The sequence below is a fragment of the Haliaeetus albicilla genome, chromosome 11 (assembly GCF_947461875.1).
Source record: "Haliaeetus albicilla chromosome 11, bHalAlb1.1, whole genome shotgun sequence".
Lineage (NCBI taxonomy): Eukaryota > Metazoa > Chordata > Aves > Accipitriformes > Accipitridae > Haliaeetus > Haliaeetus albicilla.
The window spans coordinates 36,161,720-36,179,009 of NC_091493.1; the positions used below are offsets into that span (position 1 = coordinate 36,161,720).

Below are 17,290 nucleotides of genomic sequence, written 5' to 3' on the forward strand. Positions count from 1 at the left end.
CATTCAGAATTGTAAGTCGTATTACTTTCCTTGAAACAAATTAAACATTGCAACACGGTGACACCGAGCAGGGCACTTTACAAACTTGCAAAGCAAGTCTCACAAAAGCACACTTTCCCTTGCTGCACAGCAGCCGGTCCTGCCAGCAGCTCACCTGTAGCCCTGCACACCCATATAGGCCACCCTAAAGAATGAATATCATGAACCTTAGGTAGTTTTTCTACACCCCAACTCTTTATTAGATGCAAAAATAAGTTGCAGCATGGCGCTCTGATCGAGTTCTGTTCCACCCAACCACAATTTAACCTCCTACAGGCTTGTCCTGGTCAGTGCGGACTGCTAAGGCATGGCCAGCCACAGCGTCCAACTCCAAACCCCACTGAGAAAACAGCCACAAGCCCCCTGGGAGAAAGCCTGAGGTGATAACTACCATGCCACAAAACTCCCTTCAAAATAGAAGCTCATGAAAAGCTAGGGGAAAAAAAAAAAAACAAAACAACAAAATACAGCCAAAATATGATTTTCTCCTCCCCAACCAGCTTCTCATCGTTCTTTTTCTCCCTTCCAGTCTCCCAGCGCATTGCCCTTCCCAGTAAACCCTCACAAATGCAAGCCGTTTCCTTGGTACAGAGGAATTTTCCCCTCCTCAGTTCTTGTGGCTTTGCTACGGTAAGGCGCTTGGCGCTTCGCGAGGCTGCTCGACATCAGTTAATGTCCCAAACTGATGAGCCAGTTCTTTTGCGGGGGAGGAAAAGCAATAATTACACACAACTTGCAACAGCATGTGAGGAAGGGAATGAAAGTAGGTCAGATCTCACAACTCCTCAGCTTCGCTGAGGTTCACCAAATGCTTTCACTTGCAGTCATTTTAAAAATACAATTAAAATAATAATAGCATGGCAAGTGAAGGAAGCGGCACGGTAGAACTGAGCTAGCACTTAGTTTGCCTTTCTGTCCCTCTCTTCGATACGGATAATGTCATTTGTGTGGTGACAAGCAGCAAAAGGACCTGAACCAGCAGAAAGCGAAGCCCGTGAGACACATTTCTAAACCAGGTGCTGACTACTCTGACACTCAGAAGTAGGTCCAGGTATAACAAACTCTTAAAAAAAAAAAAGGGTTCTTTTTCAAAGAAATAAACCAATGGTGATAATTAAGAGATGGGAAAGGATAACCTGGAGTTGTACATAATTGGTAGATGCATTATAAGCTGGTTTTAAAAGTTTAAAAAAAAAATCCACATAAATATTTACCCATCTTACAGACTGTCTCATTTTGCAACTGTCCTCGTTGAGAGGCACAGTCCCCAAGCAGTAAAATGCCGACACAGTTTCGCTGACGCTCTCAACTCTGATTGAAACCCAAAGGGCCAAACTTCCAGAACAGCTCGGCGCTCCCAGTGCACGTTTCGTAATTTTAACAGGAGCCGTTGGCTGCTGCGCTCTTGCAAATCTGGTCTTTATTTAAGATTTGCCTGTATTCAAAGTTGTATCCAACTTCTCTTTCAATCAGTTTAAAAGCCAGTTTAGTCCCCAGTGCAAGACAGCAGCTCTGATTTTGGGGGTGTGCTGTGCCAAATCCCCCCAAAAAAACCACTACAGACACACAGCGCAATGTGCTGAACCTCAATTCAAAGGTCTGAATTTCAAATCGGTTCTCCAATTGCTGTAAGGATAATTTTACCCTGGCAGGCTCCATGCCAAACCAAGTATTGTCCAGTTCCCCACAGCCTCCACAAACACAAATCGGTGCATCCTGACCAATTCTGCAGAAGATGCTCCCACCTGACCAGCTGTGATGGAGGAGCACGGCGTGTCCAACCTGCAACCGAGCAACCAAACTCTCCGTCACACTGATGCAAAACTCCAGACTCTTCATCGATTCAGACAGGTTTGGAGTTCCTGTTGTTTTTTCAGCATGATTTTTGCACGTGTTTAACTACACTCAAATAAATTTTCTCTTCTAGTTAAACCAGGTGCACTATTACAAATAGACAAGACGTAACTTGCCTAAGTGGGTGATGGTTCTTTTAAAAACACAGATTTATATTGCTAAGGAGTGTTGCTTCGAAGAAAGTCTCCACATTCACTCTAAAGCTTCAACCTTGAGGACTCGCAAATGTTTAACACTTAAAAATCTGACCCTTCTAGTAAGGATTTTTTTTTTTCCTATTAATGATAGAAAAAGGGACAGTTAAGTATTTTTCTCGCACTCCCATCTGCTCCTAAACTAAATATTCATTCTAAGAAAGTACTAATCTTTGGATGTATTTGTATAAAGGCAAGTGATCATATCTACTGAAGCTGGGAAGCTGGACATAGAAATATGCTCATTAAGCACTATGCTATGGTTATTATTAAAACACCACAATAGTCCATCGTCTCATGCGTACACAACCTTGCATAACTGGAGATGTCAGCATTTTCATTGTAAATTTTGCTTTCAAAGGTTTCTAACTTGCCTGTAAAAAAGTTACTATAGGCTGAAATTTGTTGTGAGTTCTCTGCCAAGGAAGAGCTATTTTAAAATTAGAAAATTATGCATCTGTTGGAGTCAGTCGCTGGTTTGGTGTTTTATCTACACAAGTGGTTTTTAAAAAAATAAATAAATAAAGTAAACCCCACAACTCAGCATCTTTGAAAATCTTCTGGCTCCAAAAAAAACCCACTAAAGGAATCAAATTCCTAAAAGTTAATATTTCTTTCCCCCCCTTCAAAAAGCTGCAATCATATAGCAGATAAGCCAGAAACGTGCAATTATTTGTGCTACTTTGCAAAATAGTTGCCACGCTGACACATTACTAACTCCAGTGTCTCATCAACACCGACTGTAAATAACAACCCTACCCATGCCCAATTAGTTTGCAGCTCAAGACCATGCCCCAGCTAAAGGACTGCAGATTTTAAATGCAGAATGGACACATTAAGACTGATTTAATCTGGCTGCTTGTACAATTCCCCAGAATCTCAGCTAGCAATTCCTGTACTGGGCCAAATAACTTACTGAACCAGATCCCCAAAAGGGCATCCAACCCTCACCCAAAGCTGTGGGGATGTCACATTCCTCTATAATGGGCTGTGATAATTGCCCTTCCTTAAACAAAAAAACAAACAAAAAAAAACAAACAAAAAAAAAAACAACCCTCCGATTTAACTAACCAGTTTGAATTGTTAATCATAACTTGCAGATATCAAAGCCACTGTTCTTGTAAAAAAAAAAAAAAAAAACACCAACCAAAAAAAGGTAACAAGGGAACCCTGGGTAAACTTTTTGCTTTATTTTCCCTACCAAATTGGAAGCAGCATCCTGGTGGGTCTCCACTGCCTCTGCCCCAGGAAGATGATCACCTCGTGGGGTCCCACCAGCCCCAGCACCTCACAGCAGGATGGCAGTGGCACGGACCTTAACCTTTAAGCACTTTTACAAAAATGAAGGTATGATGTTGTTCATATTATGCAATGTTTTTACAACAAAAGGAAGGTATTGCTTTGAATGTGTTTCTATTTGTGTGTTGTTGAGTGCCAACAAATAGCTGTGACTGAGTTAAAACCCAAGGGACAACTGGTTCGTCACTTCAGAGCCCACCATAAGTCCACATCACCCATTAAAGAAGTTCCCTCTCCATCGCTGCCGCTCCTAGGAACCTCCCAAACGCACCTTTAAGGCCATTTTGAACTACCACGTTTTTCACAGGACACAGAATTAGGCTGTCCCTCGTGGAAAGCTTAAATTAGTCCTTTGAAACTTGACCTAAATTAAAGGAACTGAAACACATTGTTACTGCACCAGGCGAGGGCTCGGCGTGGGTGCTCGAAGGACGGCGTCAAGGCATCGCACGTGGGGAAGAGACTAAATTAGCTACCCGGCAGAACGATAACACACGGCTTGGGCAAGGGAAGGTCAAGGGAGAGCTTGCTATTTATCAAATATACGTCTAAACTAATTATTCAGTTCACAAAGTAACCCTTCAACCTACGTGTGCGGTCAGAGCCCTTTTGAAACGCTGGCTATCATCAAAGGCCTTCGTAGCCTGGGTACACAGAAAGAGAATGGCTCCTTTGTACACGCTGGGGTAGACTTACTTCTAAATATTTAAAAGCAGAAAGTCTTTATACTCCCGAGGACAAAAAACATACACGTAAACACTTGATGCAAGATACAATTCGAGAGCTGACAGTCCCCAAACTAACGCACACAGCTCCTGTTTCTGCTCCCGCTGCTCAAGGATGAAAACCACCACCGCCAACGACAACCACGCTTAGCGAGCGCCCACGGTATCAATACTGACGTTGTAAGTTACCACGGCTCGAGATGCCACCTTCGGCGTTAATACTTTCATATGTACCAGAGTGATATCTCACGGTCGGAGATGAGATCCAGAGCTCGACTAGTCCAGCGTTTTGTAAAAGCCCCGGAGAGAAGCGTGCTACCAAAGAGATCGGATTGACTGCGGATAACCACAAGTAACGTACCTTGACGCATGACAATCTCGTGCACGTATCCTGCGCATACCCACGCAGTCGATTGCCCTATTAGATAAATGCCGCTTGTGCTAAAGTACATACTTGACCAGATACTCTGAAGAAAACGGTTGCAAATGTCCCTAAAGTTATGTTTAGCTAAGAGACAAGAGTATATTCTCCATTACAATCAAAGGAACAAAAAGCCACAATCTCAATTCCTGTTAACGTTGCATACAGCTTTTTGAATATTCTGAGTCACTAAGACAATAAATAGTAACAACAAAAGCACCTAACATAAAAAAAAAAAAAAAAAAAAGACAAAATTCAGGGTATGTCCATGAAGGAAGACTAAAGAAGAGATCAACACATGTCACCAAAGGTCATGGCCCTGTTGACCTTCTCAGCTGGTATGAAATGTCATAGCTCTAATGACTGCACAGTCAGCAGCCCTACCGAAAATTTACATTATTAGAGCACCTGACCCCCCCAGATTAGCTGTGGCCAAAATGTTTGGCATTTACTAAATTAAAAAAGAAGTCTGCTTTGTCTTTGAAGAGATTTTTTGAAGGGTTTTTTGTTTTGTTTTCAGCTCGTAGAGCTTGTGGGTGGCAGTGATGGAACCCAGAAAAGGTGATTGTGTAAAAACTTAGTTGGTTTTTTTTAAAGGGGTTTAACGAAGTACATAAAGGAGGTTTTATTTCCTAAATCTCAGATATAAATCCCACACAATTCCCTGTATTCTGCAGCATAAAAGCTCTTATTATACCATTAACTTAGAAGCTTTTTTTTTTTTCCTCCTTGTTTCTGGTAATGATTCGGGTTCTCACGTCTAAAATTGTTTCATGTCAGTAACATTCCTGCCTAGGGAAGAAGTTTTAAATCCTTTTTAACAATTTACTCTTTGATAAAACCCAGATTCCACACCCTGGATACTCGCTGTGGAAGAAACATATTTTTAAACTGTGCTTTTTAAAATAATAAAAGCTATTCTTTCCCTAAAAAGCTGAAAAATTATCAGGCATCATTCAAAAAATACTACTCTTCTCCCTGTAAAATACTCCACCAATCATGCAATCACATTTTTCTGGTTTAACCCTAAAACTAGGGGACCTCACTACAAACAGCTAATCTGGAAACAGAATTATTCATGATTTTGTCATTCCTCTGAAAAGCCAAAAAGGCACCAGATGTGCAATTAACAAATCATACAGTAAGTGGTGATGAGAGTTGGGCTTTTTTTTTAATTCTCGAGTTACCTTCAAGAGAAAAAAAAAAAACAAAAATCTTTGCTATCAACAATCTCTATGGCTGACAGATGACAATATTGCTAAACTTTGTTAATTTTTTTCAGGAATGCTTGCTAGGGAGGAGGGCTCATCGTCTCTAAATAGTTCATCCCCTGCCATCAATAAAAATGTACTTGGAACGGATTCTAAAAATGTGGTGTTAGCTGGTGACGTCTATTTTTAGAGGCAGTGGATAGAAACAAATAAGTTTTGCATGAAAATGTATTAAATAAAAACAAAGCTGTATCCGTGGACATGAGCAGTAGAACGTGTGAAGGCCAAATCCTCTCCAGCATGCTTGCCAGATCAGAAATGCTCTGTGGACTATTATATCAGCTTGACAGTTGAGTCATTAGAAACGTAATCAATCCTCCAAAGGACAGATAAAACCTTATGAAGGAAGCCTTGCTTTCCCCCAAAGGTGCTCAGAGAGCAGGAAAGATCCTATACAATACAGTAAAATCATTCTTAAAGACAACCAGCTCATGACAATAAAAAAGCAGCCCCTCCTTAGCTCTTTAGAGAAGAAAACCACTTTGCAAAAGCTTGAGGAACGGATATACCTGGAAGAACACACCAACAGGTGCAGGGTCAAAATAGGAGATTTTATCAAAACACCTCTTCCAATGTAAAGGTCTCAATCAGCCTTTGCTTTCGCAGTAATAAACTGCACTCCTTGCTATTCAGATCTCAACATTTACGCATCCAGAACTTGCAATCCAAACACTGTACCGATTGCTCTTGGATATTAACAGCAAGAGGGAAATTTATTCTAAGTACAAACACCAATAAAGCTGCAACACCGTTTTTGCAGAGTGCCTGGCAAAATTAAGCATTGGGATTTATTTTTCTCTGAACTTCTCAGGTTAAGACAATCACAAAGACATGCAGCTATACAGCCATTTCGCTCCCTGAGATAGCGACACATAACAACACATATGTAAGTGCAACAGGCTGGTTGCCTTAAAGACCCATTCCCGAAAACTTTCAGCCTTACACTTTGATTATACACCGTGATGACATTCCCAAGTGAAATCACTGACACCACTCGCTTGCATAAGCTTAAATAAAGGCGTGCTTGCATGAACACAGCCCACGTGCGAGCAGGAAAAGTCAAAAAACATAACTCTTGAGGGCTAATCTGTTACTTGCCTTAGGTTTACCAAAGCACACAAAGATCTTGACTTCTATTTCCGACGTTCAGGCACTTAAAATTAACTTATTTTGCGGAATTAAGGATTCTAGAGTGGTTTACCTTCAGGTTCCAGCGTGGTGTCTTCAACAACTAAATTAAACGAAGGTCGAGCCAGGGAAAGTCCAGCCATGGTGACCACCACCAGGCAGATAAGGCAACCCGAATCCCAGCTGACCATCTTTTTAGTGTAAATCCCTGGTCCATTTCCATATCTCCATGTGGACTTTAATCCCATCTGAACACCTCTAGAGAAGCATGGAGAGAAAGCAGTGCCTTCGGCCAGGGTAATACCTCCTCCCTCGGAACGACGCCTGCTGCTGTGGGGAGGAGAGAGATTTAACACTGTCAGCAAAAACATCTTAAAACACAAACCAAAAAACTTCAGAAAGCCCCGAAGAGAGCTGAGGTGAGAGGGAGGGGAGGAGGAGGATGGGAAAAATAGTTTTCCAGCTTCAAGAATAAGTGAAAAGTGAGTGACTTTTCATTTTCTGTTAGCAGTTTCCATCATCACCTGAGGCGTAACCAAGTCCTCCTTGTTTTCACAAAATCACTTCTCAGCACATATTTAGAGAGCTATTTTACTGACAGAAATATACAGCTTTTAAAAAACGAGAGGCACACACATGTGCAGGCACATAACCTGTAACGCTACAAAATTACCACAATTACACAAATTATATTCTTGTTATTGTCTGAAGGTTTATGTAAGTTTGCCTTGTTTTTCATTCCTTTACCTAGGCAGTTCTGCAGCCAGCTGAATTTGCAAGAATTCAGTAATTTTCCACAAGAAACACAGTTGAAAAATACTGTTTAGACTTGGATAATCTGTAAAACTCCATTTCACCTCAGGACTTCCAGCTCCCCTATCCAGGTCCCTTCTTCTGACCCAGGTCAGCGTCATTTTGAAGCCTGAGAGTCCTGTACAGGTGAAAGGTTCCAGTCTTTGTAGGGATACTGGTTAGCTACATTGCATTACAGGCAATTAAAAACTGTATAAAGTGTGGTATAGATGGCAGTTTCCCTGGAGACCTCCCCAGCATCGTTTTCCACTCATATATGCTAAACCGCGTGCGCACACGTTTCTCTTCCCTCTCAACAATGCTTAGTGATACCTACTTTACAGACCAGGAAAAAAAAAAAAGTCTATTTTATCCACAGTAAAACTAATTTAAGAGGACAGAGTTAACTGGTAATCCAGACATGGGCTGACGGAAAAGAGAAGAGAAGCGGTACCGAAGTAACTGGCACTCCCTTTAGGGGACCCTGTTGCCACCACACTAAGATGCCAGGTGAGGGTCAGAAGAGCATCCTCACAGGGTGATTTAACAGCTCAACCAGAAAATTAGATCTGATTTTCCGCTTCAAAAATAAAAGATGGCAAACCTCAGTAAATGGATAAAACAAGTAACTGCAGCAGTTGTTCTAATCTGGCCAATGATTCATCTTAGATGTGATGAAACCCAACTGAAGCTTAGAGAGCACTCGTCTTGAAGGGAAAAGTAACATAAAACCTCTTTTTCCCTCCTGCCCTCACTCTTAAACAAAAAAAAAAAAAAAAAAAAAAAGGCAGGGAGCGGAGAGATGAAGGCAAACTTCTCAAAACTCCCTGTCATTTGGATGTGGTGTGGTACCTCAGCATACAGTACACAGAAACATGGACAAATACTCTCCCTTTCTAAAGCCAACCATTTAAAAGTTTATGCAGATTTTATTAGCCTTTTGCTACCTGCTACGTACAAACCAAGTTCACAGTGCTAAGGACAGAAATGCTGTTGAGGCATCTTTTACCTTGGGTACTGTATACAGTTACTTCTGGAGCCAGTAGAAACAGATTTTTAGATGACATAAATAAGGCACTTGGGGAAAATAATTATTACACGGCATTTCAGGTGAATCCCTGATACTTCAGGGCAAGCTTTTTTCACCTTAGCTGATACCAGCTCAAAGTTCTGTCCCTCCTTTAGAAATCTAAGCACAGCGCGAGCATCCCAGACCACAAGCTAGCAACTACTATTAAATCTCCAGTGAAAACACCACCAGACCACTGCACAAACATTTGCAAAGAGCTTGCCGAGCACTTCTTTAAATAAGCGCAGAGCAGGTGTAGAACTGAAGAGAGCTCTGTCTCCCGAACGGGTTTGTGTCTGGTGAAGGACCGGAGCAAGCCCTCCTGGATGCTACCACCCAGGTCAACCGCCTGACTCGCTGTCTGACAGCCACAGCTCCGTAGCTCAGTGTATCCTGCTGTAAAGTGAGCAGAAATCCTAACTAACAGACTGGATGTAATGCTAATTTCATTTCCATAAATCATCCCGTAAAGCCCGATTACAGGCTATATATATAAATGCAAAATTTAATCATAAACTCGCAAAAAGAAAACGTACCAGAATGCTAGCATATACTCCAGCCTCTTTTTCAACAGCATCAATTCCACTTACATTTCAGCTGTTTCAGATTTTTAGGCTACGCTAAATGCCATTGAAAGCGCATTTGCGATTCCTATCCTCATCCTAAACCCTCAAGCACAGCACAAGGCTACCTGACGGCACATCTTCTCACCTGGAGAGTTTTGCCGGCTTCTGCACCTGAACATCTGCCAGCAGAAAGAAGGGACTCTTCATCCACAGGGCTGCCGCAAATTCAAAACCGTGGCTTGCAAAGGTGTAGCAAAGCAAAAATCAGAGCTCTGGACCCATCCATGGAGCGAAACCACTCTTTAGCACCCCGACAGCGACCAGTGTGCGAGGATCGCCCTTTCCCAAAAGCAGCAGAGTCCAAGGAAGATGAAACGAAACCAAATTCTTTTCATAGTTTTTAATCGCCACAGTCGCTGGGGGACGAGCCTCTGGAAAGACCTCCTGCGCTGGATAATTATGTACCTCTATCTCAATGTTTGGAACACAGCCCCAGCATGCTTTTTGGCCTCCACAATTCTGGCTTCCTGACTACAATACCATAATCCCTCCTGGAGTCTCAGACTCAGTGAAAGCCACACGTAGTGTTTATTTTTCCCCTTGAAAGGGAACTCTGTCTCTCTTCTCAGCCTACACTTTGGGGAGGAGTTGTCAGCCTCCAATGATTGATGGCTCTCCTTGCCACTCGCTCATCAAGTCAATTTTCACCTCGTCACATACCTGCCCAAATTTCTTTGCCAAACTGACAAGCATGGGAAAGCAGACTGGTTTGGGAGCCCAACCAAATTCCTCCAAGCCGTACTTCAGTTTAAACACACTCACACACACAAACAAGTAGTACTTGTTCAGCAGTGGCATTAATTAAATTCAATGCTCAGTGTTCTTTTTAATCTACTTCCATTGTTGTTTATAAGATGTTTATCACTCCCCAGGGAGAGTACAATTTGTAGAGTATGTTAACCAAATCAATACATTGCTCATTGTATAACTCTTCGGCATCTTTCTCTATTAGGCAGGAAAGAGCAAAATCTGAAGGAAATACGGATCTTCCCCCCACCAAGAAATCTCAAGCGCCCTAAATGCCCAGTCGCTTCATCAGAAAAATCCAGGTACCTGAAGCTTTAAAGCTAGCAGCTTTATACACATATACACACGCAAACTTCATACGTGCCTATAAATGTACGTATACACACATACATATCTAACAAGACTCTTCATCACAGTTCAATCTCCATGCAAATCTGAGCATCACAGCTATTAAACATTAATTCTGGAGGACTAATGGGAACCGGCTGGCAGCTTCAGTACTTTTTCATTGTTTGAACTTCTTTCATTTGCTTTCCAGGACTATCCTGTTTTTCTCAAGTCTTTTGCCACTAAGAGATCAGGGGGGCGAAGGAAAAAAAAAAAAAATAAATCTGCATTTTAATTGACATTCCAGAGAGAGAGAGAGAGAAGTCCAGAGGCTGCTGATTGCTGTCTATTCAGCCCAAACAGGCTTTTCAGATGAAAATGAGTAAAGGCTAGTGGAAGATTTACAGGGATTTGGTACAAAGGAGACAATGAAGTTTTAAATGTTGATAGCGTTTCACACCAAACGCATAATGGGTCGCTGTTTGAACGGCCCGTTTTGCATTTAAATATATATTTCATTGAGGACTTCTCTTTCCCCCTTATCTCAGACCGGGCCAGTACCGCACCGCCGGCCCCTCTCCCCCCCCCCCGGGCACCCTGGCCGGGAAGCACCCCCCGCTTCCCGGGGGGTCCCGGCCTCCTCCGAACCTGAGGTGATGGGGGGGGAAGCTGGGTTGCTCCCCGGAGGCCGATCCCCCCTTTCTTCCCCCCCCCCCCCCGCTGCCCGTCCTGCTGTCACCGCCGGGACACCGATCCCCGCCGATATCCCGACATCCAGCGGCGGGGAAGCGGAGTGGAGCGGGGGGGGACACACACACAACCGGCACGGACCCAGCGGTGGATCCTCGGGCTTCTCCCCCCCCCTCCCCGCACCGCAAAGTGCCAGAAAAACCGACCCCGCAGCCCCGCACCGTCCCGGGGGCTGCCCGAGCCCCCCCGCACCGGCGCAGCCCTCCCCGGTGCCGGCTGCCCCCCCTCAGCGGGGCACACAGAACCGGGGGAAACGCCGGGATTCGCAAAAACCCCCTTCCCCGCCTTTCCAACCGCCCCCCCTCCGCCCTCGGTGCCATTACCTGCAGCGAGGAAGCTCCGCGGGAAGGGGGGGGTCCCCCACCACCACCACCACCCCCCTCGCCCCCTCAAGAGGCGAGGGTGCCGGAGCAGCGGTTTCCCCCGTGGACGGCGAGAAAAGTCCCTCCGGTCACTCGGCGGGTAGCCCCGGCGGGCAGAACGGCAGCGGGGCGCATCCCCCGCGGGATGGCGGCTGGCGGAGGCGAGGGGTAGGGAAGCCGGGTCTCGGCGTCCCCGTCCCGTCCCGTCGCCTCAGCGGCTGCAAACCGGCTCCCGCCTCAGAGGGGCGAGCCCGCCGTGCCCGGCGCCGAGCAGCCTCTCCTCCCCCGCGCGGGGCATCGCCGAGCAGAGAGCGGCCGGGCTCCGCTCCGCTCCATCCAGCCGAGCCGCCGCAGCTTTGTCAACCCCCCCCCGGGTGGGTGGGTTGTGGGTTTGGTTCTCCTTTTTTTTTTTTTCTTCCCCCCCCCCCCGTCCCGCCTTCTCCCTTCTACTCCCGGCGCACTCCTCCGGCTCCCTTCCTCCCTCCCCCGGTCACTCCCCCCGCTGCAACCCGAGCCGTTTCCTGGACGCCGTTCCTTCGGTTCTGCCAATCGCGGCGGCCGCGGAGCGGAGCCCCTTCCCCCGCCCGCCGACACGACCCCACCGGCCCGGGACCCTGAGTCGTTCCCCCCCTCCGGCCCCGAAGGGCTGCGCTCAGCCCCCACCCCCCCCAACGGGAACGTGTGTACGTGGGGGGGGCCGCTAAGAAGCTGCGTTAACGAGGGGAGCGGGGGTCGTGTGGTTGTGTCCCCCCCACCGGGGAAGCGCGGAAGCCGGAGCTGGCCTATGGCCCGTTCCAGCTAGAGAGGATGATGGGATAACACCCGCTCAAAAAAAAAAAAAAAATATCACCCTCAGTTTAGGAGCCTTTCGGTGCAAAGCCTGGTTTTGACCGCCTTGTGAATTTGGCGGTGCGCCTTGAGTAACCACACGGCTGGTGCCCCAACGGGGAAAGTTGTCAACTAGTCAGGCAAAAACATCCTTTGCCTGGACGAAGCGATTCAAAACTGCGGGGTATCGCTGCTCGAAATTCAGCGTAACTTAACCTGATCCTTGCCTAATAAAACATTTGCTTTAGATACCATTAACTGAAATACAGAGTCCACGTAATGCTTGCTTTGTAGAATCGGCTTGACACCGAAATCAATAAGTGGCGGTTGCCTCAAATTAAATCAGTGTTGATCAATTTAATGTTACTTTATCTAAGCATAGCCCTGCCGTACATCTTATAGGTTGTGGGCAATCTCGATCAAGGGGATTTTCAAGGACTGTGGCCACACGGCATAGTGTCACTCTCGATTTACATAATTCCAGACACCGAAAACTTGAAAACAAGTTTTCTGTAGAATATGCACTTACCTCCCAGGATGCACTTTCCCACCATCATCAGCAGTAATGCAGGCTTTATAAGGGACGGCAGGCAAATTTGTAATTGATTAGAAACACAGGTTTAATTTTTTTTTGTTGTTCCTAAAGCAACAGACATCTGAACGTTCTAATTGAGGAGCTGAGATGTCACAGTCAAGATCCAATTTTCCCAGCTCCGGCCATGTCCATCGCCCATTGAAAACATTGTTAACGCATTCTCACATAAATTATTGTCCGGCACAGGAAGCTGCGATACCTTTCCCCATTCATCGATATCTTTGCATACTCTGAAAGAAAAGGAAGCATTCCACTAAAAATGACAAATCAGAACACCTATTTCCAATGTCTGGAAGCACTTCTTGGAATTTATTCTTTTTCGGGATGAAAAGATAGCAGTCTATCAATAGCAGCCTTTTCTCTTAAATGAGCCACATTCTCCCTAAAGTGGCCCACAACAGCCCAACTCCTCAATCCGAGAAAAGCAGAAGCATGTTTGGAATTAAAAGGGGGGGGGGGGGGGATCAATTCTGTCATCATATTTAGGCTTCAAGAGATCTCAGTGGGCCCAGGGAGCCTTTCATAGCAGTTAGGCTGCTGAATGAGAGCATAATCTCTTTACAGTTTTTTCCTCCTCCTCTCAAAGTGGCTGGGATCTTTTCTGTGAGCCCTCCTGCACGTGAATGGTGTGGCTAATAAGCCTATTAATGAGGTTCCACAGCAGAGTGTGAATAGGTAAATAAGCCCCAATCTGTTGAGGTTCAGGAGCAAGGGCAGTAAAGCCATCATGAACTAAAGGTGACAGTTTGAACTGAAATAGGAACAACAGCTCCAGGTTTCAGGCGAAAGAATAGACAGACAAGGCACACATTCAGGCTCCTTCTACCCCCTACCGAGTCCTATTTTCTTTCCCATTCTTCCTCCTTTATAAAATGTCTTGAGTAGTCACCCATTTTTTCAAAAGCTCTTGAGGCGTCCTTTTTCATCCCGGCAATGATACATCAATAGGGAGGAAGGAAAATGAGGACACCAATGCTCCTTTGCGCCGCAAGTTTCAAAAGCAGGAACAGTCCTGTCCCCCCTCGCATATGGAAGCGAGGGAGGAGAAAGAAAGTTAAATTGAATCTTTCAGCCCTGCCAGCTCTTTGTCACTGCTGTCAGCTGGACCCTGGTCGTCGCCCCCCCTCCGCACGCAGGCAGGGATACAGTTAATGTTCAACTGGGATGAGCGAGGGGCTCCAGCTGCAAGGAGGGCACAGCTGGGCTCGCCCAAATTTCAGCCATGGAGCAGGCAGAGGTGAGGGGCTGAAGTCATTTCCACCTGGTATCAATTTTACCTCGCATGGGGAAGGTGAAGACGTGCCTGGCTTCGGATTGCTCCTGGGCCGGAGCCGCAAGAGCCCAACTCAAGGGCTTTTAGGGATGAAGGTAGAAGGTTAAGAGGAAGACGAAGAGCTTGGGTCTACGGAGAGATGAGGCGAGATAGGCAACCGATGCCTTCGAGTAATGTGGGGAAAGTCACCTTAGAAAAAAAACTAACACAGAGCTTCTGAGCGCTCCTCAGTTCTAATCCTTACAGAGTCTCTGACATTTCTTTGAAGCGCTGGAGATAGTAGCGTGGTGAGGGCTCCGCGGAAGGCGGCTCCTCCACGGGAGCCCAGCGAGGAACAAGTCCCAGCTTCTGCCACATTGCAGACAGATGGCAAGGGAGGCCACGCGGACCTGAGGGAAGCAAATTCTCCGGTACCCGTCTATTCTCCAGGTGCTGGACCTGCTAACGTGTCACATTGCTCTCTCTCTGATGAAAATAGGAATATAATGCAGAAAATTAAGTACATTAAAAAAAAAATAGAAAGAAAACCCACGCATTAAAGTTTTAGAGAACTATGGGGTGAGATCCTCTAGATCCTAATCCAGCCACGCACATCGCTGAGGGTTCGCCTTCTCCACGGATGACAATGGGAAGCAACATTTCTTCCCTGTTATTCAAGCTGTCCTGTCCAAAATCTTTGCTTGACCGTGCTGGATACAATTAAATACATGTCCAAGATTTAATTTTTTAAAGTTCTTCTAAAGCTAAGTGCCTAAACCCAAACTCTGGCAGCTAAAATGTTTACCTGGTTTCCAAAGTATTTATGGCTCTGTTTCCTGGCAGCTTTGAACTTTTTTTTTAGGGTGCCAAAGAGGCAAATCATAGGAACCCAATTCTGCAAATCTTTTTCTTTTCAAGGACAGGCAAAGTTGCTCTATGTATTTGTCAGTGTCTTAGGGGAAAGTCACTTCATATAAATGCAAACCCTTTCTAACATAAAAACTACTACCGAGAGACTTCCTTCACTGGTCCTCACCATGTGTTACTTCAAGATGCTGCTAAACTGAAAAATTGAGATAAGAACTTCTTTATTTTAATGCCAGTAGTTCTAATAATTATCCATAAAAGTGTGAAGCAGATGGGCTACCGAGTTCTTTTGCAGCAAAATGTATACAGGAATGGGAGGTCTGCAAGTTCACAGCCCATAAAGGGATAGTTTTACTGGGTGTTTATCAACAAAAAAACCCCTCATTTTGGTTAGGCTACAGAATGTGGCAAATTAATTACTTTTGCCTACCAATTTTTGATCTCTCTCTGCATTATGCGCAGCAGAATCTTCTAAGAGATACTTCTTCAGGCAGTAAGGCCAAGTAGCTGGAAAAAAGAGATTATTTTCACTGCTATCATGTCAGTGTCTCGTAACGGCATTTTGAGCATCAACACTCCCTCCAGACTGTTATGCCTTGTAGCCATGTAACCTTTCTGGTACTCCTCTCATTTTGTACGTCTTAAGGAAAAGATTCAAAATATATTTGTTGTTATTATTACACTGTTGCAAGATATATTTAAACAGGAAATGTGCTGTGTTATGAGCAGGGTATTACACTGGGATACTGGACATTTGATGCTTTCTGCCCTTCTACATCGGCTTTCCTCCACAGTCCTGGGAAAGGCACTTAATTTGTCTGCGTCCAAGCTCTCCAGCTATGAAATAAGAATAATAGATGCTTCCTGTCTCCCACTCTTTATCCAGTTCATCTATTTAGATGGTAAGCTCCTCATCTCTGACCATGTTTTTATGCATGGCTTAGAACAATAGGACACTGATCTCAGCTGGAACCTCCAGGCACTTCCATAATGCAAATATTGAATACTAAATAATCAAAATAAAAGAAAATCCTCAATTTATTATGTATTCTCTCATAAAGAATTTGTCACACGCTGTCCTGGTAGAGCACCTCTGGCTCTTGGGGAACAGTATCTTTTCTAAAAGAGTGCAAAGCAGCATCCATCGGAGGATATCTTTTAGCAGGGAGCTCCCCTAAAGCAGGCCTCAGAGAAACCATGTGAATAAACCCCTTTTCAGCACCGAGCAGGGCACAGCAAGACAGAGCCAGACTTATAAAAATGAGAAGACAAAGGCTGCAAAGACAATTTGTCTTTCTGTTGCAGATCTTGGATATATTTGGCTTCTTGGCCCATGCGCTTCTTATTTCTGTTTCCAGTTGATCAATACACGCTGGTTTGTTTTACTGGAGCTCTGTTGTCTAACTAGACCAACTGGTGGTTGTGGCAGCTTCCCCTGCGATGTTACATCAGATCAGATTCTTCTCTGGTGACACCACAGGGTTCAGCAAGCGTGCTCCTACTTTCAGGCACAACCTTGGAGCAGAAGGTGTGAAGTCGGGCTTGCACCAGGGTTTGTGTTACAGTTTAAACCCTGGAAGGGGCAGAAAACTATACGGCAGGGATCCACAGTGTAGGCACTCTGTTCTTTCTGGGCCGGGTCCTGTGACCCAGCCGTCCCCAGCTACCAAATCCCTGCAGACCCCTTCTGCTTCCCACATCCTTCGCTGCAGTGCCAAGCTCCGCGTCTCCAGTTCACTCTTTCAGAGGCCCAGCTGCAGACACAAACAGGCACAGTCACTCTGTAGCAGTTAAAAAAAAAAAGTCATTTTTTTTACTTTCCACAACCCTGGCTAAGAAAGCACTAAATGCCTACAACTATTTCCCTGCCTCATTCTTCTCATCCCTCCAACATCTTTAAGTCAGCATTCCCCAAGCAGTTCATATTCTTTCTTCTCTCCCCGTCCTTTGCACATAATTTCACTTCTCTATCATCTCCTACCATATTTTTCACAGGAATTTGCTGCTTCCTGCACATCTCCCTCTCGAAAGCCGTGTCCTTTATCGGCTCCAGTCCCCACTGTAAGATGACCTCCTCCTCCACTTTGCCAGGTGATTAAGGTACCTGCAATTTCACTTGAGAAACTGGATTGCCTTGGAGAGGA

The 17,290-nt window shown here is 45.1% G+C and overlaps 1 protein-coding gene across 11 annotated transcripts in view; it reads right to left on the minus strand.

The window, feature by feature from the left end:
- FGFR2 (fibroblast growth factor receptor 2) overlaps positions 1 to 11,967 on the minus strand; it is an 86,189-nt gene extending 74,222 nt beyond the window's left edge. For 3 of the 11 annotated variants that reach the window (XM_069797128.1, XM_069797126.1, XM_069797118.1), the window contains exons 1-2: positions 9,504 to 10,143; positions 7,005 to 7,261 (exon numbers count right to left, since the gene is read on the minus strand). In XM_069797128.1, the coding sequence (XP_069653229.1) occupies positions 7,005 to 7,261; positions 9,504 to 9,565 (319 nt within the window). In that variant the 5' untranslated portion in view covers positions 9,566 to 10,143. Of the gene's footprint in view, positions 1 to 7,004; positions 7,262 to 9,503; positions 10,157 to 11,565 lie in introns of those variants that run through there. The other 8 variants (XM_069797121.1, XM_069797122.1, XM_069797125.1 and 5 more) reach the window with 8 other exon arrangements.
- Positions 11,968 to 17,290: the final 5,323 nt, after the last annotated feature.